We start from the raw sequence: 24927 nt of genomic DNA on the forward strand, positions 1-24927 counted from the left end.
GCTCTGCACCCACCCATAATAAGCAGTGCTGTTGCAGTTCTGTAAATACACAAGATTTGTTTTAAGGAGAGATTTGGACAACTATTTCCGTAGACTTTAGTTTTTAATATTAAAATAAATGGAATGGTGTGATGTAAATATTCTGATCTAAAAGTAGTTTGTTAAAGGAATAGTTCAATAAAAATAATTGTCATCATTTATTCACCCTCCTGTCTGCACATGACTCTTTTTTCAAAAGACGATACTTTGAGAAATATCTTGGCTGTTTTGTGTGCTCACAATGGAAGTCAAAATGGGACATGTTGTTTAGTTACAAATGTTCTTGAAAATATCTTTTTTTTGCGAGTTCTGCAGAAGAAAGTCATACAGGTTTGGAAGGTAAGTAAATCATGCAAGAATCTTCATTTATTTAAAGATTAAAAAGACTTTAAAGACTCCTCTTGTCAAAAGTCAGCAAATGTATATTTATTAAAAAATGTCAATAACTGACAGATAACAGAAAAGTGTTTACAAAGTGCATGCAAATAAATGTTTACACAGTACATATCATATAGTTTTAAGTAATTACAACATTTTTTTTATAAAGTGTCCATGTCAATATTTAGAAAGATGGGTGCTAGGGTAATTATATGGACATCAGCACACATATTTACTTTTTCATAAGATTGTATGTATGGAGGTGTTGCTCTGAAAAGCAGCATGATCTATAGGTTAGATGTAGTTTTCCTTCAGGGTGTTGTGGATCTCCAGGAATATGGGTCTTTCTTTAGCATTTCTTTTCCAGCAGTTGAGCATCAGGCTGTAGACTGAATCTGGACAACAAGCAGGCTTTGGCAGATAGACCTGAACAAATAAAGCTCATGACTGACGCCTTCTGTTCTTTTTGAGCTACTACAGTGCATGCATTTCTCTGACTCATCTTGCAGTGCAAGATATTATTAGGTGCAGGGAAGAAACGGCTGTTTTAAAATGTATTTATTCATGTCATACAATAATGATCTAATATAGAAGGCAACAATGTCCTATTATTTGTTACGGAGAATTTATGATTTTTCTGTGTTCATATTATCTTATTTTTTAGGTCTGAATGAGAGGTACATGAAAAAGACTGACACATGAAAGACTTGGTTGACCAGAGATGATGAAAGTCTCACCTGTTTGTTTTGGTCTCTGAAAAACTCGCCCGTGTTTTCAATCACCTGTTCATCTGTAAACTGGGCGTACGGCTGCTCTTTGCATAGGGTAAGAATCTCCCACAGGGTCACACCGAACGCCCATACGTCACTGGCCATGGTGAACTTACCCTGTACAAAAAGCAGAGATCAGAAAGGAGAATAGCAGAGTTTTCAAACTCAGTGAGTCTTATATCATTGCAGTTTTGGTTTACCAGTAGGATACTCTCCCAGGACATCCAGCGAATAGGCAAGACAGCTCGTCCCTGGATGCGGTAATAATCTCCACGATACAAGTTCCTGCTCATGCCAAAGTCGGCAATCTTGATGGTATTGTTTGTGCCCACTAGACAGTTGCGAGTAGCAAGATCACGGTGAACAAAATTCAGGGATGACAGATACTTCATTCCAGAAGCAATCTGTGAGGCCATGTCAATCAGGTTATCGTAGCTACAGAGGAAAAAGAAGATGTGAGTGGTGCTTGCTCAAGCAAGGGTGTTCTGGGTGGTTATAATGGTGCTGCTAGGCTTGTAACCCAAACAATTAGATTGTTTGTGTACCTGATGGTTGCTTTTTCAGCAGCCTGAACTCCTTCCTCCTGCAGCTCATGGCGGGACAGGAACTGATTGAGGTCTCCATTCTCCATGTACTCCGTTATCATAGACAGCGGGTCGCTCTCAACGCACACTGCCAGCAGCCGGATGATGTTCGGGTCTCTTAACCGTGACATGATCCTGATCTCTTTCAAGAAGTCGTTCCTGAAAATGTAGATTTCCTTGAGGAAATGTTACTATCTCCTAAAATGGACACTAAGGATGGACAGCATCTGTAGAAGAAAAGCAGCGCTCCTCAGCAAAAACAGGTTTGTAACACAGTTGCGGGACACCTGCGCCTTTGCGTTACCTTGCGTTTTCATTCGCGTCTTCTCTTAAGGTCTTGACTGCTACGAGCATTGGCTCATCACTGATGTCGCCACAATGGTCATTTATGAATTCCTGCATTCCCTCAGCTTCACACAGATGAACCTGAGTAGGGTATGCACCTATAAGTAAAGCAACAAATACATGTGAAAAAATCCATGAAGAAACTGATTACCTCCCCAAATTGGCCTTCTCCAAGTTTCTCTTTGAAAGTCAGCCTCTCTCTTGGAAACTCTTCTAGTGCTCCATCTCTTCCTGGAGACAATGGCATGTTGACCACAGTGACGCGGTAACTGTGGGCACCGGCAATTTCCACCTGATTTACTATGTCTGCCTCTGCATAGTGTGGGATTTCATCTGTAGGGGGGGTCGCGGAAGTGTCTGAAGGGGCATCAACCATTGCTGTAACACAAGCATATCGAAACTACTATGAGAGGAAGGTGATCTCACTGAAAGTAATAATTATGTCACCACTTTTATTTTGTTTAATCCACAAACGTTAGGAATCATCTTGCAACAATTTACCATATAACAGTTCACAGTGATCAGATCTTTCAAGTTCTGAAAAAGCACATATACCACTTATGAACTATATTCCTATATGTCTTTATAGTATGTATATGTCTCCTATATGTAATTAATCTAAATATATTATTAGTCATTGAATTTTTTTCACTCACTTTGTGCAGCTCTCATATTAAATATGACTTCTTCATTGTTAGGTTTTACTTCAATGACATCTTGAAATATCACTGGTATTCATGTGTAATTGGGATTTACTCTGACAAGATATTGTAATATTCAACTTAAAATCCTTAAAAAGTCTTAAAGTCTGAACTAAATGTTAATAAAATGAAAAATGCCAGAATTATAATTCTTCAGGTAAAGTATTCATTAGACGTGTTAAAACCCCTTTAACATTGTCAGAGAATTTTAAAATTGAGGAGCCCTAACCAAGGTTTTCTGTAGCCTGGAACTCTGGAAGTTTTCGTAGAAGTTGTGATGGCTCCTGATAGTCAGAGTCCATGGGGAAAATGCGCTCGTATGTGGAGTTAGATTCGACATCACTAGATAGAGAGGAATGACGGCGACTAAAAGCTACTCCCTGAACAGAAAGACGTACTGTAAGCTCATCATCCAGCATCCTCCGTGAGGCCTTCAACACATAGACAAACAGCAGGCAGCATTAGCAGATGTTCCATTAATAATCACAGGTTGTTAAGGGTGAACGTGCACTGTAATGTCACATAATACCACCTTTAAAGGGGTCATATGACACGGCTAAAACAAATAGATTTAAACTTAGATTTAATGCAATGTGATTTAAGGTTCAAAACTGTGTATTTTCCACATACGGTGCAGGTTTGTTTCTCCTCTTTGACTCCCAGAAACACACAGATTTTTTAAAAAGCTCATCTATCTGAAAGCGAGGTGTGCTATGATTGGACAGATAACCAGTGCGTAGTGATTGGTCGAATACTGCAAGCGTGTGACCGAAATGTAATGCCTCTTACCATATTATGAACATCAGGTTACAAAGGAATTGTGCTGACAGGTACGCCCACCTTACTTGCATATACATTTGGGGGGTCTTAGTCAAATCATACGACGAGCTGACGTAGATTTGTGGGGGTGTGGTTACACAAGGCATTTCAGGAAGGTCTGGGTGAGCATTCGCTTTTAGATAGACTTACATTTTTGCTATTTAAGTGTATAATACCTGCATCGGCAACTTATAATACACCAAAGACAGAGAAAAACACGTACGGCACCATATGACCCCTTTCATTTCAAGAAAAGTTGCTTTGAAGAAGATCTATATTCATTGCATGGGCCGAAAGATTTTAAAAAAGATCTAACCTTTTCAATCATTTTCTGCCAGACCTGTCGCCAAAGTATGATTATTATGATGGCCAGCAGAATAACAATAATGGCCACCAAACAGCCTATCAGGATTCGGGTGCTGCTGTCATCTATTTTGTGGGTGGGGTCATCCACTGAAAAAGGGGTTTGGGGCAAAGAAAAGACAACCGTGTGTTACTGTACACTGTGACAATAATTGGTCGACAATGCTTGTGGAAAAAAAATAGTAAACATCCTGAACTGAATTTTAAAAGATGTTAAAACAAGCCAAGATTTTGTGTGTGCATGGATTTGAGAGAAATTATTTATTTTGAGTGTAAGATATTGACTTTTAAAGATCCATTAACTATAACATCATAAAATACCATTAAAATTCATCATGTGGCCAAAAAAAACATTTTGAAACATTTATGGACATTAAACATATTTATGTGTCAGTGTAGACATCTGGGGGCAGTGTTGTCTGCAAGCACATTTAGTACAGATGCGATACCACTTGGCACAGTGTTAGCTTATGATATGTACTGTTGGCTACGTATATAATAATTATAATATTTACCTGGGTAAATACCTGGAGTTTGGGTACGTTTACGTGGAACAAGAGAGGTATTATACATTGATGAGTCTGAAATAGTTGAAGAGGTGAATTTTGTGGAATTTAGATGATAAATAGCCTACTGTAGAACTGAAAAACAACATTAATATGCAACATCACAGGAAAAAGATAAACGTAGAAGAAAGGGTGGCTGGAGAGGCTGAGCGATCAAACCATAGATATCAAAACTAGATGCCGCATTAGCATCGGTTTCTATGGGCCGATATACTTATTTTATACAACTTTTTCTGTAAATTATATTTCATTCTGCTATAAATAACACATACCTTTTACTACAATAGTCTATTCTTATTTTTTTAATTGTACATATTACATACACACATAACTTTATTCTCTATAGCTTTACTCTTATGTTTATTAGATTGTATTTCTTAATTTTTATACCCATAGGCCCTTATTTAAATCATCTGTGTAACTGTTTTCTATTGTTTGATGGTCTCTGTGTTGTTGCTGTTTCTGTGTACTGGATGCTCCTGTCACCAAAACAAATTCCTTGTATGTGCAAACATACAGTACTTGGCAATAAAGCTCTTTCTGATTCTTCTAATTCTGATATACGTAGGTCGTCCACCATATTGGAACGGTGCGAGCCGGTCTGTGTTAAGTCTGCAGCTTTCCAGTGGAATTGGGATACTTTTATAACTGTTCCTCCGGTTTGTTTTATCCACAGGTTAGGAGTGGAAGGATTTTGTTATATAGCTGTCAACCTTAAGATTTTATTTATGAATGTTAAGTTATTTTATTTGGACAATGGGCGTTAAGCTCGTGATGAAAGATATATTTCACAGATCTGGCAACCCTGCCAATCCAGTCCGTTAACTCTAAAGAGCAAATTGACTGTGTAGGATTATAAAAACATATTTGTTCTTCTGTAAACTCAAACATTATTTTCCTACACCAACAAATGACAACGACGAAAGGGTAGCCTATCAAATTTTTCCATGGCTGTGCAGTGTTGCGGCATTCTAGCAAACTGTGATTGATGTGAGTGGACCGTTCCAGCATGCGTCTACATGCATGGAGAGGTTGAATGCGGCGTCTTGTTTTGATATATATGGATCAAACTGTCTCTTACCTGACTGGAAAGCAATTTCACTGAACATCATCCAGATGTCGTTGAATGCAAAACGGCACCTGATTGCGCTGGCCATGCGGTTGCCAAGGGCAACGGTGACAAACCGTGCAGTCGGACTGATGTTGTCTGTCTTCTGCTGGAAGGACACAGGATTGGGCTCCCAGTCTGATTCCGAACGAAAGTAACAAACAGCTTGTCGGAATATTCTCACCCCCCACGTGTACATGTTGTTGCAGTGGATCTACAGTTTTTAAATGAAACATTGTTGATTCAATGCAAAAACAAAATATCTATGTATTATATGAAAGTGATAATGGAAAAGAACATAATACACAAAAGCAGTAGTTTGTTGAATAAGATTTACCTTCATTGATGTAAAATTTCGGACCCGATCAAACTCAAATGTCATCTCCACTGAGCCACTAGGGAAAGTAGCATTAGTCCAACCTACATAGTCATAGCCAGGCCAGACGTTATACACCTGACTTTTAGTGAAGTCATCCAGACCACTGTTCCCATCAGTAAGCTGTCCGAGGCCTTCTGTCATGCTGGAGTAAATCATTTAAATCCCCGGATGAAATGTCACCAAACCCTCAAAAAACTTTATGATCTTTAAAGATACAAACATTTAAATTTTCTATTTAAAGAACAAAATATATATATATTGATGATTCATACTGTTCACAGTGGCATATCCACATTTTTGTCCATTAAAATAGTATCTAATAAGATCCTCCCCATCCCCTAATGCCACTGAAAAGCAATTGCAAGTACGGTTTCATGGTTGTGACGTAAATTAAAGGTAACTGGCTATTGTTGTTACACCATTTTTGTTTTAATTTACAACACATTTGCTACCTGTAACTAATGGCTCCATCATACACAGTGTCGTTTAAGTAGATCTGTTGGCCTTTCAAAGTCATCTGTTGACCAGCAGGGGCACTGTAGGACACAAGACCGTCTGAAACCAACAATAAGAGAGGTAACATTTATTCAAAATGCCAAAATCATGACCACAAAGAAATTTTAAAAAATGACATTGGAGAAAGCAGAACCATTTGACGGGGAAGGAAATCCATAAAAAGAACATACTGTACCTAGCCATTCACAGCCGTAGAGCTCCACCCTCATGCATACAGTCATAGAGGGGTCAGTCAAGGGCATAAAACGCACAAATTGAGCAATAATGGGCGGCTCCAAGTCCTTCAGCACAACATGGTAAGCGTTCTTGTTCCCCTCAATAATCTGAATAGAGACATTAAGTATACACACAGGATGACATCACTTCCTACATCAAAACGTATGTATAATATGGATGATCAAAGCAAAAATAATAAAATAATAATATTTTTAATAAATAATAATAAAAGAATAATAACTACCATGCCAGTCTTACTATTTTTTTGCAGTATCTCTGAATATATTTAATACTAAGATGACCAATTCATTTTCACATTTTGAATTTTTCTATGATCTGAGTATTTTTCTGAAAGGATAACTCAGGGGTAAATCCTGAGCCTGAACTTTCTTTTTGCGAGGTTGCAAAAGTAGACACATATGCAGGGTTATTTGTCAAACAAAAAAACAACATTATTTCCTTTGAAACTAACTAGAAACATGCATTTTTTTTAGCTTCTCAGATGTTTCTTAAACTTTTATGGTATGTGTATGGCTCAGAGAATGACTCTTAAAGAAGTTTGTGCGTAATTATAACTCACAAAAACATAGTTTTATGCAATTATGGTATACAAACCATAGTTTTATGCAATTATGGTATACAAAAACATAGCTTAACATACCAAATTCATCATAATAAAAATTCTAATTTATAATAAGAACAAATAAGACTCAAAATGTTTGGCCTAATGAGGTTGGCATTTTGAGAGCAAAATAAAGTGACCAGATCTATGATGAATTTTACATTTACACTTACATTTAGTTATTTAGCAGACGCTTTTATCCAATGCGACTTACAAAGAGTTTAGGGAGCAATAAGCGATATACAGATTTTGTAAACTATTTTGTGCTCTTGTAGTAATGTAATCATTAGTTCCATAGGTAGGTGATGAAATGGCACAAATCACATCCACAACTCATAGAAATGGGATCACAGTCAAAGCAGGTGAGCATAAATGAGCCCTCACAGCAAAAGTTTTCACCTTTTTGAGCTCGTTTTAATTTTTTTAATAATGATTAGTGGAGGTAGATTTATTTTCCATTTTTAAACTCCTATTTTGCACTAGAAACTGTGAAACGAAAACAATTTGCTTTAGAAATCGATCCTTGATATTTCGATCGGATTTAGCGCGCGCGCGCGTGTGACCCGCAGAAGTGAAAGCGGAGGTGTGATTAGATGATTTGTCGAAACAACACAAAGTTATCGGTCTTTATGTCACAGTCTCTAATTTGTGCATGTCATATTTGTCATATAAACTTAATAACTGCCATTCGCTTTGGCTATATAAATTTAATCTCGATCCTGCCGACTGTTCGCTTGCTAACATACTCCTCCAACGTGACGTCTCACTCCGGCAACCAAGACCCGCCCCGTTTCAATTCTGATTGGCTAGTAATGTTATGTGGTTGAGAGTGACAGCTGTGTTCCTCTCATACCATTGGTAGGCGAACTTATTAACTCGAACTGATATCATTAATCTTTTCAAATGTTATATTTTTTTAAGTCATATGCATTCAAACTTCGCATGCAAGAAATCCGGCTCGAAAAGCACTGATAAATGGAGACCAATTATAAAAAGTAATGCTGCCCCCTCACCTGTCGACCCTGTCGGTCACGCCAGGAGATCCAGCGGGTGCCATCTCGGCTGTACTTTATCCTGTAGCGCTGGGCGAATTCATTGCCCACTCCATCTGCATGGCGTCCCTGCGTGCCAACAAGAGTAAGAAAATGGAGAGTGCGAAGGTCAATCTGCAAGAACTCCTTTAGACTGTCTGATTCAGCCATTACGTCTGGACACCATGCCCCATCTCCATCATCAAAGTCCAATCTGAAACAACCAAGGATGTGGTTGAATTATTAGAATTTTTGTTCTTTTGTACAATAACTGTGTTGGTTATACCTGCCATATCTAGCTGCAGTGGACTCTGACCATTGGCTAGAAGCAGATATATCTTCATCTTGAATTTGGCCACCCGTCATCCCCAGAGGGTACCTACATACACCTTATAAACAGATCATTAGAATGAGTAACAACACAGGAATTTTATTAAAATGATTAATATTTACACATATAAGTAAAAGGTGGCCATTACATGTAAACAATCCTAGTTCCAGGGTCATATTTTTTTATATGAATCCAACAACCTTTATATGCACCCCGAAGCTTTAACTGTTAGGTTAGCAGTGATGCAGAAGAAAATGCCATACATTTTCTCAGCACCTCTATAGGTTGCTTTGTGTTGTGGGAGTAAGAATTTGTAGGTCTTCGCCAGGGAGGCTGTGCATATAGGTGGACACACAACCTCTGCAGCATGAATCCACACCCCATAAGCAAATACCCAAAATACCACTCAACCCCATCCATGAGGCCTCCACCAGGAGAAAACAGAGAGACTTTTATGTTCACGCCTGGACGAGCTCAGCATGAACAGCCTTTTTCAGCTTTGTATAGTTATTTTGTATAAAAATCCTTTAAATGCATAGAAATGTACAAAAATAAATGAATGGTTTATCTGATACAGTAGTTGCAACGTCTATATGAAACATTTTCTAGTGTATTTCTGTTTATACATCATTCATAACACACAGACTCACTTTAAAGGATGACTTCATTGCTGGCAGTAATGCAGCTTCAAGATAAATGGGGTCTACTGTACAGGTAGGAGAACTGGAAAACTCAATGACCTAGTGAATAAATATTTCACCTTCTCATATATGTGATTTTTTAGCCTTGGCAGATGAAACAGACACTAGACCTCCAGCAAAGCCTCCTCCTTGTGTCTATACCATCACTTACTGTACCTAACATCAGTAAGCTGCCTACTTTCTGCTCATAGCTCAAAGCACAAAGCGTTTTTTTGGTATCTGTTTGTCTGTGTAGAGCACATGCTAAAATGAGGCCGCAATGAACCATGTACCGTACCATGTATTACACAACTATTCCTTATTTCATTTAATCCTATACATTTCTAACAATATGTGTCACTTACCTGGGTTGACTTGTGACTTTACTGCTCCAACAAGGATAATAACAGTAACGCATTGTCTCATTTGAAACATCCTGTCATTCACGTCTAATTCCTGCAAAAGTATGAAAAAATAGATGTACAGTATATAGGATATCAAGGACAAGCACATTTTTTAATTCTGTCCAAAATTCATTAAAAAGTAGTTGTTGTTCAAATTTCACTCTTTATAGTTACAATATACAATAACATTACATTTCATATTTAAACGCAAAATGAAAAAGACCGAAGATTTAATACCAAACCCACAAGGTGAGGAACAAAACATCTCTTGTAGGTGGATTTGCCCTCAGGTCAGAAAGTTCTGCATCTACACAAACGTCCACTATGTCGGAGATGTTTATTTATGTTGTGCGTGGGGCTTCAGTCGTCTGAGTGTGGACAACAGAACTGTATGTACAGTCATTTTAAGGGATGACCAGGAGAATCTTACTATTTATACAGCATAACACTTAAATAGTGAATAATAACTTTCCAGTGCATTAGTTTGATGTTTTATAATTCTTTTTTCTTTTAAAACCCAAGTAACAACATTTTACACTACAATTTATAACTACACTTGTTTAACCTAAATGAAACTTTACACATATATTATCTTAGTACTGATATATTTTTCCAATGTTGTGAAGTACTCAGAATTTTTCAGAAGCGTTTTCGCCCAAATCTAATCCAAACAAGAACTGTGTTGTTGATCGTATGGAAAAACACCTATTATCTGTAATGCATCAGAATGACCAATCAAATATTCCACAGAACAGAAATGACACTTACCGCTTTCGCTGGTGAAACACTCAAAACCAACAGATGTTTGAATCACTCTGTAAGAAAAACACAAGCCTCCTCGTCCTCATGCTCCATCCTGAGAGAAATGAGAGGCTGGGGCTGCTGACCCTCATACAGAAGCAGAAAGAAACAGGGAAAGGATACAGTCAGCAGCAGGCTGGGGAAAGTCCAAACAGCCAAGATTTAATCAGAAACAGAAGGTTTCAATTGTAGTTCAGTGCGGTTCACACCATTTTCACAGCTAAAAAAACACTTGACCTGTGTTTCTTAAAGTGATAGGTTAAGAATAAATGAAAATTCTGTCATCATCTACTCTCTTTCTGTCTTGTCATTTCAAACCCGTATGACTTTCATTCTTCCGCAGAACACAGAAAAAAATGTTTTGAAGAAAATTTGGTAACAGGGCAGTGCCAGCACCCATTCAGTTCTATATGGTATGGACACAAAACCAATACAAGTGAATGGGTAACAGTTAACATTCTTCAGGTTTGAATTGATATGGGGGTAAAAAAATATGACAGAATTTTTTTTGGGGTGAACTGTCACTTTAAAGAAGCCAGTCTTATCCTGTTTTTAGGATATATTTCACATATTTTAAGTCTATTATTCACTGCTATTCCTCTTCTAAAAAAACAACTGGATAAAATACCTCCTTCCGAAATGCACTGATTGGTAAAGCTGACCAGGTCTGTGGTGATTGGTTCCCCGCTTAGAGAGTGTGAAGATGTCCCACCCATACCATATCACCGAGCTTCAGCTTCTCAGGCTGTTATGATTGGTCGGTCCCCCTCTCAGTGCACGTGTATTCATAAAACTTTGGCTTTTAGCAATAAACAGTAGCAATAGCGTCAACTTCACTTCATCAGTTAAAAACATGCAGATTGATCGAAGTGTAACGTTGGTCTGCTAGTGCATGTGCAAACGTCAATCTTTGTTAGAGATCGCAATTTTTTTCCCTACTATGTAGAGGGAAAGGACAACGGACCGAATGGCGTCATACCGGTTATATTTATTAACGCTAACAACAGATAGTTTTGCCTTTTTATACTGGACCCGAGTTTGATAATAAAACAAGCAGATTGACCAGGAGACATTGGCATGCAGGACTTCAAAGGACGTTTCATAGAAGTGTTTTAGAGGCAGGCTATGCGCAGTTGCGCGCACACACACACACACAATGTCAGTGTATTATACCTAACATTCTTATTACCAGCTGTACTGTTTGATGAAAGTGAAAGTAGTTTAGCGCGTAGCTCAGTCAAATGTTTACGATCTCTGATAACCGAACACTACTCCAGCGGCTCTTCCTCTTCTCTAAGGAAGGCCTCGCCCCTTTTTTGGTGTATTCCTTTGGGCGGAGGTTTTTAAAAGCACTCGGAATAGCGACATCATGTACCCGGGAAGTAGAGGGCTGTAGTCTGATTCCAGACGTTTTCTGTAGTCCTTGAAAAGCCAATTCTGTTAAAGACAATATCTCGATTGGCACTGAACTTTATAATTTTGCAGGTATTTTTTATGCTATAACAGCAACATTATGCATAAACTAAAGGTTGAAAAATCTTTAACAATGAACAATTGTAAAACTCCAAATTTGTAAGGACCTACCCACTTACACAATAAAATACCTACTCTGAGTAGATCAAAATCTGAAATGACAATGATGTTCACAGCAATTGCAAATTAATCAAAATGTTAATTTACTTTCATTTATTTAATTTCATTCTTCAAAATGGCAAAGCTTCTAGATTCACTGAATATATTCTACAGATGTCACAGTACAGCATTAGCACAAAAAGCACAGTGTTAGTGTTACTTGACTTCAAAGAAAGAAAAGATATCTTTAAAGAAAGGAATGTTACAATTACAATTACAATTCTGAAACATTAACTCAAAAACTCAACACATAAATAATTTTACCTTCGTTCATACATACAGAGTAAATGTTTGGGTTTGTAACAGTTAAAGCCACTCAGCTTCTGAAAAGAAACAGGACCATTTCATAGTGAGCACCTTACAAAGTCTATAGAATGATCGACACTAACCTAACATGTAGAGCGTTGAGCTTTTACGTTAAAAACACATGCAATAATACTGATAAGTACATGTCATCCATGAATAACTGTCCATACATCCCTTTAAAAGTGAAACAAGGCCCTATACAGCATCTATAGTCTTGTTTCAGTCTGAACAAAACAGTCTTTCTTCATAGGAAATGTTAATGACCTACAGTTTGTAATGATATGAGAGCAGTTGCTGGTGGCACATCAATCCAAATGGTGTGAAGTGCAAATAGAGACAAAATAGCATTAAGGACATTTTATAATTGTGTCATTTCCCTGTTAAATTCAACAGACATCTTGAGCTTTATACTGACATCTACTGATGTGGATGCAGCATTACACAAAATCTTCATGTTTATATAGTTATAGACATGTTGAAAGTTATATTCAATTCTTTAGATGTTGTGAAAGACTGAAAAGGTGTAGGATACCTTTAATATTTTCGAAGAATTTTGCTCCACTTAACATGAATGATTTTTTTTAACTAAATGTTAAAGGATGTGTAACCTCTTTGAGTTGGCTTTTCGTATTTTAGTACGACAATTTGACCTGACCGCTGAAGCAGAAAAACAACGTAAATTACAGATTTTTACCAGCATTTCTCAAGTGTTGGACTCTGGTTACCACCAGGATAGTTCACCCAAAAAGAACAAATATTCTATCATTTAGTCTTCCTCATGTCATTCCAAATTACTTTTCTGACTTTTTGTTGCAGAGCATAAAATAACATATTTTGAAGAATGTTGGTAATCAAACAACATCGGCTGCCATTGACTTCCATTGTATGGACACAAAATCACAAAGACATTTTTCAAAACATCTTCTTTTGGGTTTCACAAAAGAAAGAGATTTTGCACATCATGATGATGAATAATAATAAAAATAACTATGACATTTTTTTTTGGTGAATTATGTCTTTAACTTTTTCAAGCAGCAAGCATGGTCATTAAGCTTCTCCAGCGACTATACGTTTTGCTGGTGAATGACATAGCTAAGCTAACCTTCAATGTGAATCAGCCCTAAACCATGATGGTGTAAGATCGTCCTTTCAGGAGGGACTTTACACAATCAGATACACAATTACTGTCCACAGCTGTCACGATCATCACTTTCATCTGTATTGGACTCATATCCAGATGCGATTCCAGACTCTCTGAATCCAGGTGTCTCCATTGCGCTCAGAAACTGAATCCCTGGAGGAGAGCAATCGCCCGACTGTTCTTCATCATGACCCTGTCCAGAGTCCCTGTCCTGCTCCGTTTTCTTCTCCTTGTCTGAAGGTTCTGTGAAGAAACAAAAACCGTCCAGCCCAATCTGTCTGGCCGAGAGATTAAAGGCCCCGCTAGGGGGTGGTGGAGGGTTGGGACTGAAGGCTGGCATGTTGGCACGCAGGGCAATTTCCAGGAGGCTATCCTGGGATCCCACTTTAGGGGGGAATTACACAAAATGGCATAATTAATAGCAAAATCATCCAGATGTGTTTTAGATGTGATTACTTTGTGTCATTACTGCAATACTCCTCTTACATTGTCAAATCGATTTATTTGGATGAATTCACTTTAAAATAAAAGGTTTGTGTTTGTATAAAATATATGTGTTTGCCATGTATATTTTACATGAATATACTGTAACTGCACATGGATACATGTATAGCAAATATTTACATAAAAATATATATCAATTTATATTTAAATGTAATAAATATTATGTATGAATACATATTACATATATTTCCTAAATATATACATGTTTGTGTATTTATATACATCCAAAATAAATATACATGCAACCCAAACATTTATTATCTAAATTGAATTAATCTAATTGACAGCCACATAATAAAATAAATTAAAACAGAAAATAGAGAAGAAATTAAATAGATTAATTTCTTATTCATAATTATTCTGTATCCATTTTTATTTATTCTGTATTCATTATTTATGCGTATCTGCATATTAAAAAGCATTTAAAGCAAAACATTACAAATATAAAAACTGCCGAGAGAATTTTTTTTGTTGATAAATGATAAAGTAAAAGCCACTTAAAAGTAATTGTGAGCCACGTAAAGATTCCTGCCCTCAAATAAGTACTGAGGTGAGCGAGAGTGACTCACAGGGTGACCGTTTATGTGATTGAGTGCGTAACTCCAGCTCCTGAACGTGTTTGACCAGCAGAGAGAGATGCTGCAGGAGTTCAGTGTTCTGCTGAAGAAGCTGCTGGACTCTGGTCTGAGCCTCTGTCCTGGCGCTGGTCTCCCCCGACAGCTGCTGCTGAAGCAGACTGACCTGAACAACACCAACAACCATAATACATCTCTGAATGTGTCACTAAACAAGGTGGCAGTGTAGTGCCTGGATCACTGAGAGAAAAGCCATAAACCCCGCCCACTCCCTTTTGTCCTGGTTTCTTGATATGTTGTGTAACGATATTTACAACTCCTTAGCTTCCAAGCAGAGGTGAAAAGTCTCTCTGTTTTGTCTCACCTGGAACTTAACATAGGAACTTATGTGACTAAACTGTCCTTTTCTGTAAATATATCTAAATATCTAGGTTATATGTTGGCGCTCTTGCCATTTAAAATAATCTGTAACTTCGAAATAGGCACGTTTAATTCAGGCCTTGTTTGTTTTCGTAGATCCAAATGAATCATGACTTAATACAATTCAAACCTAACATATTTGATATCTTAATGTTTGTCTTTACAATTTCTAATTGTTTACATACACTCACCTAAAGGAGTATTAAGAAAACCATACTAATACTGTGTTTGACCCCCTTTCGCTTTCAGAACTGCCTTAATTCTACGTGGCATTGATTCAACAATGTGCTGAAAGCATTCTTTAGAAATGTTGGCCCATATTGATAGGATACCATCTTGCAGTTGATGGAGATTTGTGGGATGCACGAAGCTCCCGTTCCACCACATCCCAAAGATGCTCTATTGGGTTGAGATCTGGTGACTGTGGGGGCCATTTTAGTACAGTGAACTCATTGTCATGTTCAAGAAACTAATTTGAAATGATTCGAGCTTTGTGACATGGTCAGAGGATGGGTACATGGTGGTCATAAAGGGATGGACATCAAACAATGCTCAGGTAGGCCATTGCATTTAAACGATGCCCAATTGGCACTAAGGGGCCTAAAGTGTGCCAAGAAAACATCCCCCAAACCATTACACCACCACCATAATTGCATTAATGAAGAATTGAACAGGTATTCCTAATAGTCCTTTAGGTGAGTGTATATTGTGTGACCATAGGACACTTTTATACTCATTATGTTATAATTTGGACTGGTATTTTGTGAAGTTGCTAGGAGGTCATTAAGATGCAAATTAGCTGTTGAGTGGACAAAGAAACCTCTTCCTGCTCAACTCTGACTGGTCGATTCAAAATCAGGTGGGCATGCCCCCTCATGAAGTTAAATATCGAGGCTGCTCTGAAAACAGAGCTTGTCCTTTTTGCTCTATACCTGGCCTCATCAGAAACTGGTTAGTTGCGTCTCTTCGGAGACTGCCCTTTTCTCACCTGTGCGGAGGCGGCCTGGCTCCTCTGTTCCTGCTGTTGTAACTGTCTCTGGAGAAGCTGAACCTGAAGGTTCACCATCAGGGGATGAGAGAGAGTCTCCATCCCCAGAATTGGGTCTTCACACACCTGTGTGGAGATTCGTGCTGTTTACTTCCTTTAAACAAGTATTCGTCAACAATCAATATACTCAGTAAACATAAAATAGCATTTGCAATAATTTCTAACTACTTGTGCACATTAAAGTGATAAAAACATTCATTTACTCAGTCTCTTTTCATTTTCTTTCTTCGCAACACAAGAGGAGATTCGCTTAAAAGGACTAGTTGTTATAATCCCACTATTTCAGCACAGTTGAATTGCACAATAGGACATTTCCCACGCCTTATACACGGGGAAGCAGTCAAGAATATGAAGAGAAGAAAGGTCTGAGGATCCACTGGTTCATCGTGTAGACATCCTCTGTGTTTGGGGGATAAATTATTATAGTAATACATAGCATACTTACCTTCCCTTGTCATTATCAGAGAGACGTCTCATGAGTTGTGTGCCACAATTTTATCACATTCTCCAGCCTTTTGTTGAGGTGCTGCTTATAATGCCCTTTGAATGGTTCCCGTCAATAAGAAACATCGCCAGTTGTGCACGTGTGCCTCATTGGGTGCTTCGGCCCTTTATCACAAGACACCCTCAGCCAAGGGAGGCCCACCGCAAGTTGATCAGACCTGGGTGTGTGTTGCATTGTTACAAGGTCAGAAGGGCAGAACCAGTGGGCAGCTGTCACGGCAGCTCAAAGGCACCACAGTCGTTACCCGCCGACCCTGAGAATCAAACCAGCAACCTTCTGGTCACAAGTCTAACTCTCTAGACCACGACTACCCAAACCGTTAATGTGAGCAAAATGCCCCGGTCCCATGTGGCATTCCATTACAACACATTACCAAAATCAACACAACCGTACGCGCCAACCCGTTGGTTAAGGCTGTTATAGCCCAACTGGCTCTGTTAATGCAAGCTCAGTGCCCCCGGTCACATATGGCATAACAATACAACATATAACACGATTTTATTACATGGTCGCTTGGCAGCCCATATTGCGTCCTTCCATTTCAACCACAGCCAGTGGCTGCTTCTCTCAGCGACAGTGGCAAGTTCTTTGACTACATTCCATTCGGCCGGTCCTCTGATCCCCACATTCTTAAGCAGCCTTGTAGTGGAATAAACAGAGCCCCTGCATCCCACTTTCACCGGGAACACTTTCGTTGTCCTTCCCCGATCTTCAGCCTCCGCTGCCAAGTTGGCATACCGGAGATTTTTTCCTTCAAATGCTTCGTTAAGGGCCTCCTTCTAAGGTACAGTAAACTCAACTATGAGGACTATCCTACTGGAGCTGGACGACAGAACCATGTCCGGCCAAAGGTTGGTCAATGTGATTTCTAAGGGTTAAGTAAGTCTGTGGTTTAAATCAACTCGCATTTCCCAATCCCTGGCTTTCAGCAGACCTGAATCTGGGGTTATGTGGTTGCCCCACGGTTTTTCCCCCTCCCGAATAAAGGGTTGCCTTTTTAGCGAGTTAGCCTTGGCGTTTTGCGGGATGGCATTAGCTAAACTGGCCCCCATTCACTTGCATTGGTTTTGTGTCCAAAAAACAGAAGTGAATGGGGGCCAGTGCTGTTTGGTATCCGACTTTCTTCAAAATATCTTATTTTGTGTTCTGCAGAAGAAAGAAAGTCATGAAGGTTTGAAATGACAAGAGAGTGAGTAAATGATGGCAGAATTTTCATTTATGTTGAACTATCAATTTAAGATCAGGATAGTGTATTTAGAAAGTAAGCAAGGTCAGTTTTGATTGAGTAGTAAAGTTACCACTCAGCTACAGGAAAGCGACAAACACAACTTGTTCACAAACTGGATTGATTTACAATCAAAATTTGCCAACTGTCAAACCCAAAGGACCTCTAAAGAAGTTAACACACTGGCTGTATGTTTGCATATATACTTTCCAAATGCGAGGGAATAATATATCAGTTATACACTTAACCCACCCATATTAAAGTACCTTAAGGTACATAATCAGAAATACATTAAAACTCTATCTTCTCTGATAACACAAACCCCCAGTGATCTAATATGTATCAACATATACAGCCTTTATAACTTATACATTAAAGGCAAGGAAAAGCTCTTTAAGCATTTTAAATAGTCTTCTTGAATGTACTTCATTATTTATTAAGTCATATCATAGCTGGCAGAATACGGTAAGTATTATAAATGTAAACATATAGTTGAAAATTATAAAGCAATATTTAAAAACAATTAGTTGAAAATTACACATCTTTAAACGCTACTTTTGATCATGGTCCATTTTCTGACCTATAAAACCATGTGGGATAAGTAAAACTGTAACATCTATAAATAACAGAGAGGGAGTAGCATCCTTTTTTAGTGTAGAACTTATGTTATATCTGAATCTCAGTATACTCATTAATTTGTTTTCTAAATTAGAATTGAATCATAAATATTTTACTGACTTAACCTGCAATAAATCTAATGTGGAAGTCTATAAGACAATTCTACAGTCTGAGTGTGTGCTCGCTAAGCTTTATGTTTAAATATCAGGAAGAGGACTTTACCTTTTCATTTGTCTCCAGGCAAATAGAGTTCTCAGAGCTGCTGCTGGAAGCCGACGGCTCTTCTTTGCTTCTCTCCTCTTCTCCTTTTACCAGCCATGCTGCCAAAGGACATTCACTGAATGTCAGTGTCACACATCAGACACAAACTGAAAACATCACTTTAAAGTCAACACCTGCCAACTATCTTATTCCATGACTATATATGCTGTAGACTCAAAATATTTGGTAACACTTTTCTTGAAGGATGTATGTATAATGCATTATAAAAGTAGTTTTGAACCATTGTAATGCATCTTTTAATGCATTGTAATGACTTGTTAATAATTGTTATTAAAGTTAAATCATTGTAACACTAAGCAATTCACTGTTACACCACACATTTTATATTTGTTAATCTTCTTTACAACTACAAAATGCATTACAACACACATTTTGAAGAATTATAATGCATTTTACACTGTACTAACTCTTTATAAAGCATTATACATACATTCTTCAAGGAAAGTGTTACCAAATATTTTTGCAGTGATGCCATGTATTGTATTGTATTCATCTCTGTATGCGTTCTGTACATTTAATACTTTTCTTCTTTTCTGTTATTATTTTACCAAAGATTCCAACACTAGAAAAGTGCTATGTAAATAAACACGACTAAACACATAAAGATTTTTGATAGATCCATATACAGTATACATATTATATGTCAAGAACGATAACCTCATATGACATATTTTATGCACATAACTACTGTACAAACATATACATTAAATAGATATGTTGTGCAACTGTGTTAGGGAGATTTTAAAGGGATACTTCCGCAAGAAACAAAATTTCCACATGTTTACTCACCTTCAAGTCATCTGGACTGAATATGACTTTCTTCTTGAAGAATAATGCAGTCGAAGTTATAATACCAAGTATCATTTTATTTTGAAGCGGAAGAATGGGAGGCAAATTTTTTAAGCTCCAAAAAGAGCATCCATCGACCATAAAACTGCTCGACACAGCTCTGTGGTCTTAACAAAGGTCATCTGAAGCGAATCGACCCGTTTGTTTAAGAGAAATATCCATATTGACAGCGCTATCAACGTCATTGTCTAACTGCCTTTAAAACATGGAGAAATTGTATTTCGTGGCTGAAGTTTCCCTTTAATAAGATAATAGTCCCCCATGGCTCATAAAAAATCATAGAAAAAAACAAATTTGTAAAATTCAAGAAACAAGCTTAATTTCTGATGAAATGAAAAGTGAGCTAAGGTCAATCTGTGTCTCTCACCGTCAGCATTGTCTAGACTTTGTTTATGACATACTTCAAATGCCTGGCCCACCGTTCGCACTATCTTCATGGCTTGGCTCTAAGACAAAGACAGCAAACCTTATCCGACATTAATTAAAAATATAAATACTGTCTTAACTTTGCTGCAACAGAGGAATTCATTCACATCAGAGAGCGAGAGAGAGAGACAGAGAGAGAGAGAGAGAAGCAAATAAAAGAGATTGACAGAGAAAGAAAAAGAGAACATTACAATCATGAGTCAATTCCACATTATATCAGTTCTGTCAATGTGATGTATTAGTTAATTTCAGACCGTCCTTGATGCTACAAACAGAATTCATACCAAATTGAATCATAATGACTAGTTCAAACCTACCAAATTCCTTTACTAGAAAGTGACTTACAGAATAGATAACCATATTTCCATAAATAAACAAAAAATAAATATGTAAATAAACAGCAAAATGACTACTGTCAAATACTGAGTGTTTAGACTTAACTGTGTTTTTTATTTAACAGAACTCACTATTAAATTACCTCTTATAATAACTCATCATGTTTTAACATATAGAACTTAGATATACTTCACATACTATAATACTTTTATTTATTCATACTCTTTCATTCTATTATACATCTTTACTGTTCTATAGTATTCATAACTGATGATTGTCATTTGTTTACCTTTTTCTTTGATTTGAAGACATGGCAGCGGAACACGTTGCTTTTTTTGTCTCTTGCTATATAACTAAATATCTTCAGGTCCTGTGAGTCGTGTGAGACATAGAATATTCTGAAAAGAAAAATGGCAACAATGATAGCCCGCGAAACTGTTTCATTGCCATGGTAACAACATGGCCAACTTGCTCAGGCAATCACTTTGTTTAGTACAGAAAGAATTGCATGGGCTCAAAAGATGATTAAAAAGCACTGTGAGGTTGTACATTTTATACTAAAACAATATCCCTAACAATAAATGTTTTTGGTGCACATAATATTATGCATCCACATTCCTTTTATAATTGCAGTCTATCCTTTTTTTAAATACAATAAAAGTCTCCTGATCAACACTAATGATATTACCACTAAACATTATGAACAGCAGACTATTTGTTGCTATGGGATTTTGAAGACATCACACATACTGTTCCAGCGTACAGAAGCAAGTGATTTTGATTTGATGTGTGCCTGCCTGCACATCGATAAAGGTCATCGCACCCCAGGAGACCACATCACTCTAGTCATGAGCAAAATTATTCCTCCAGAACTCTCCATGTACAACAGCAACTGGTTTAAATAACATGTCATTACCTGAAAATGGGGTCCTGAGCCAGTGTAATTTGGCTGTCATCCCAACTGTATCCATATTTCTAAGTGAAATATTATGTCCAAAAATATAATTAAAACATGTTACTGTAGAGTTATATAAAATCTTGCAGGCGCTTTGAAATCAGAAAGTCCTACCTTTTTCTTTCTCCGCAAAAGCACTCTGACACCATCCACTGACACCATGAGGTTGACCTTTTTCTTCTTGATATTCTTAACTTTGAACTCATACTGCAAATAATATGTAAACAAATAAAAAACAATCAAATTCACACAGAATATTGGTCGACTGCTTTACTGAACAGAATATCTTGGTTAAAGGGATAGTTCACTCAAAAATGAAAATTCTGTCATCATTTAGTCAACCACTTGTCATTCAAACCTGTATGACTTTCTTTCTTCCGCAAAACACAAAAGAAGATATTTTGAAGAATGTTGTTAACTCGACCCCATTCAATTGCATTGTTTTTGTGTCCATACAACAGAAATTTGGGGTCCAGTGCTGTTCGGTTACCAACTTTCTTCAAAATATCTTCTTTTTTCGGAGCCGATAGCCTAGTTGGCATTGCTCGGACATGTGGCGCGGTTGCGCATCGGGTGACCCGATTTCGATTCCTGTATCGTGGTCCTTTCCCGAAACCCCCCCTTGTCTCTCCCACTTCTCTTCCTGTCCTCTCTATCACTGAAACTGTACAAATACAGACAAAACAGAAAAAAAAATGTTCTTGTGTGTTCTGAAGTAGAAAGCAAGTCATAAAGGTTTGAAATGACAAGAGGGTGAGTGAATGATGACATACCATTCATTTTTGGGTGAACTATAACTTTAAGATCTGGTTTGGGGGAAATCTATAAGTGATCCATGAATTAAATAACTAAAAAAAGGCACTAAAGGTATATTATATTTATATATATATATATATATATATATATAAATATGTGTGTATTTGACCACATATCTCAAATCAAAAAATTCTCAACATCTCAAATTCATAGTTTATATGATCACATATCATCCTCAAAAAAAGATGATGCTTTAGGAGGACTCGCTAGCTCTCTCAGATCCCGGGCCCAGAGGAGCAATCAAAGACAAGGAAATAAACAGGAAATCCACAGGGGTGGGATTAGAGGCGATGCACCAGGCATACTCAAGTGCAGCTGAAAAACCTGCTAAATCACTTTCATCTGAAGCTATGATTAATGCTACCTATCTATTATTGCAGATTGAGCTAAACTGTGTTTCTTCTATACTGTTTTCAGATCTAACCAAAAAAATATGGAAATAGAGGGTAACGTCTAGAAAAGAGCTATAAAATATAAGTGGTAAATCTATCACTGAAGAGACACTTTTTGTAATGAAGCAAAGTAATTTTAGCCAAACCCTGCTGCTGCCAACACACTGCTGCAATATCATTACATAAATACAGCCACACAGGAACTCTATGAAAATCAATGAAGAGGTCCATATTGTGTGGAAAAAAAGACTTTTACCGCTTGGCTACCAAAGCTTTTCTGAAATTTTAATTGTCAACAGAACAATATTATCAACAATATGTTTTATGGTCCATTAACCAGATTATATTTCATTTGAACTCTAAAAACATATATAAAGTAATATTGGCTTACAAAGGGCAAACTTCATTTAAGCCTTTCGCTCTCAAAACATTTGAAATTATGTCTGAACGCGAGTCACTGTTTGAAGAGAAATTATGGGTATAGAATTTGGGTATAAATAAATTCACTCAGTCACAGACAGTCTGGCACCAACTTTACTGGCCCTCCTGCACAATAGTAAGGCTACTTGAATTCTTACAGAGGTTTAGTCAGTTCCTGTTGCTATTACGAAATTGTGCTGTGTGCCAAATATGAGTGTGAAATCTACCACTATTGGCAAGATTCTTAAAAATATGTTGGATTAAAGCAGCAAATTCACTTTGCAGTGTAACTGCATTCGTTTGTAACAATTCAACGTGTCATGCTGTCAATTTGCCTTTGAAACAAGTGTCACAAGGTTCACTCTAAACATCTCACTAGCTACTAAACACAGTTCTTGCTGAGAAAAACACGAGAAATGACCTTTAGCCTCCTGAATGCACAATATTGATTTGAATATCTACTAAAGCTTTTAAGGAGCTACAATAACACTAATTATCCAGTTTTTGCAATGAAAGAAAAACAGAAATATACTAATTCTTGAATATACTAGTTCATGGACTAAAACTTCAAAAAGGAGATAATTCTGCATAAGATATGTTTCATACAGTTTTCAAAACGTCTTTAACGGTGAATCCTTTAGAAGGTCATCTTGCTGGAACTGCTTCAAACTCCGCAAGTCTTACCCGTATTTGTCTCATGGCTGCCAGGATTTCTATCCTGCTTTTAGGTCGAACGATATCAAGACTTCCGATGAACTGCAGCAGAGGATAACAGAAAAAGTAACATATGATCAAATAAAAAAAGTTCAAGAAAAAGTCAAGAAAAATTGCATTCATGCAACAGGTGCGGTCCACGGACATGTATGTTGATGATACTTTAAATTATAGTGTGCGCGTTACACCTAATATAAATCAAATAAATGATAAAACAACACAATTCGTTATAATAAAACGAGTCACAAAATCATGACATCTTGGGGCTATTTATTAGCCAATACACAATGTGACATCATGTGCACAACGTGTGAGCCTCTTACAAATGTTGTGATTTATTAGTACGCACCTTAACCTCAAATGAGAGCCCGTAATGAAACTGTCCTTCATTATCTGCAGGTATCCTCGGTTCTATCGAGTCGTCCACTAAATTATATTTACTCTTCTCAAGCATTGTTATATTAACGCAAATCGGCTTCTTTATTTACTAAAAAAACATGCTTATGCCTCCTGATCGCACAGCTTTCCGAAGGTTTCAATAAAGAGATGACCGCAGTGATTTTCCTTCATCAGGGATTTATGCATCGTTTATAGTATCAAATGATCTCAATATCTTTATCATAGCTCAGAAAGGTCCGTCGGCACCGATGCGCAGCTGCCTGTTAGTATGCAAAGTCTGGATTTCCAGCAACAGCATCAGTCCTGCATGATGATAAATAATCCACCTGTCTCTATTGGTGCAGACGATCCTCATTTTGTATGCACACGTCCTGCTATGGCGAAGGCTTGCCTATTGATATTCGTGAGACGAGCCGTGGCCATTCGAAGATTATCAAGCAACATTTGAGCAAATTTATAACAATTAATGAACGTTTGCTATACAGAAGGAAGGTTTCCACGCACTGATGACATCAGTCATATGTATTGGGAACCTTAAACATAGTAGGCTATAGGATCTGGATTGTGCAAATCCTCTCTGTCAGTTGAAGTGAACTACTCGTGAAATGCTGACATCTCGTGGTTAAAAAGGGCAACGCAGTGCTTGTATCATGCATGTGGCTGATGTCATTTTTAGCCATACATTTCATGTCTCTAACAATATATAGTTTA

General features: G+C 37.4%; 2 protein-coding genes across 3 annotated transcripts; both read right to left on the reverse strand.

Moving 5' to 3' along the window:
* Nucleotides 1-495: 495 nt before the first annotated feature.
* ddr2b (discoidin domain receptor tyrosine kinase 2b) lies at nucleotides 496-10718 on the reverse strand. Of its 2 annotated transcripts, XM_056743387.1 has the most exons (18): nucleotides 10621-10680; nucleotides 10099-10220; nucleotides 9814-9904; nucleotides 8724-8826; nucleotides 8420-8651; nucleotides 6744-6891; nucleotides 6505-6607; nucleotides 6011-6194; nucleotides 5647-5887; nucleotides 4515-4580; nucleotides 3953-4089; nucleotides 3047-3248; nucleotides 2268-2494; nucleotides 2076-2197; nucleotides 1733-1930; nucleotides 1388-1622; nucleotides 1155-1304; nucleotides 496-843 (listed from the first exon to the last, which is right to left on the reverse strand). In XM_056743387.1, the coding sequence occupies exons 3-18, from the start codon at nucleotides 9881-9883 to the stop codon at nucleotides 712-714; spliced, it is 2550 nt and encodes an 849-aa protein (XP_056599365.1). In that variant the 5' UTR covers nucleotides 9884-9904; nucleotides 10099-10220; nucleotides 10621-10680; the 3' UTR covers nucleotides 496-711. The 2 variants fall into 2 exon arrangements, with proteins under 2 accessions (XP_056599365.1, XP_056599366.1); XM_056743388.1 differs by lacking the exon at nucleotides 10099-10220 and having other exon boundaries at nucleotides 10621-10718.
* A 1610-nt stretch (nucleotides 10719-12328) lies between these two features.
* On the reverse strand, nucleotides 12329-24710 carry nos1apb (nitric oxide synthase 1 (neuronal) adaptor protein b). The gene is made up of 10 exons (XM_056743702.1): nucleotides 24167-24710; nucleotides 23788-23859; nucleotides 21590-21682; nucleotides 21437-21495; nucleotides 20810-20918; nucleotides 20126-20204; nucleotides 18850-18947; nucleotides 16220-16345; nucleotides 14806-14977; nucleotides 12329-14116 (listed from the first exon to the last, which is right to left on the reverse strand). Exons 1-10 carry the CDS (start codon nucleotides 24269-24271, stop codon nucleotides 13773-13775), a joined length of 1257 nt encoding a protein of 418 aa, XP_056599680.1. The 5' UTR covers nucleotides 24272-24710; the 3' UTR covers nucleotides 12329-13772.
* Nucleotides 24711-24927: the final 217 nt, after the last annotated feature.

The sequence above is a fragment of the Triplophysa dalaica genome, chromosome 3, assembly GCF_015846415.1.
Source record: "Triplophysa dalaica isolate WHDGS20190420 chromosome 3, ASM1584641v1, whole genome shotgun sequence".
Lineage (NCBI taxonomy): Eukaryota > Metazoa > Chordata > Actinopteri > Cypriniformes > Nemacheilidae > Triplophysa > Triplophysa dalaica.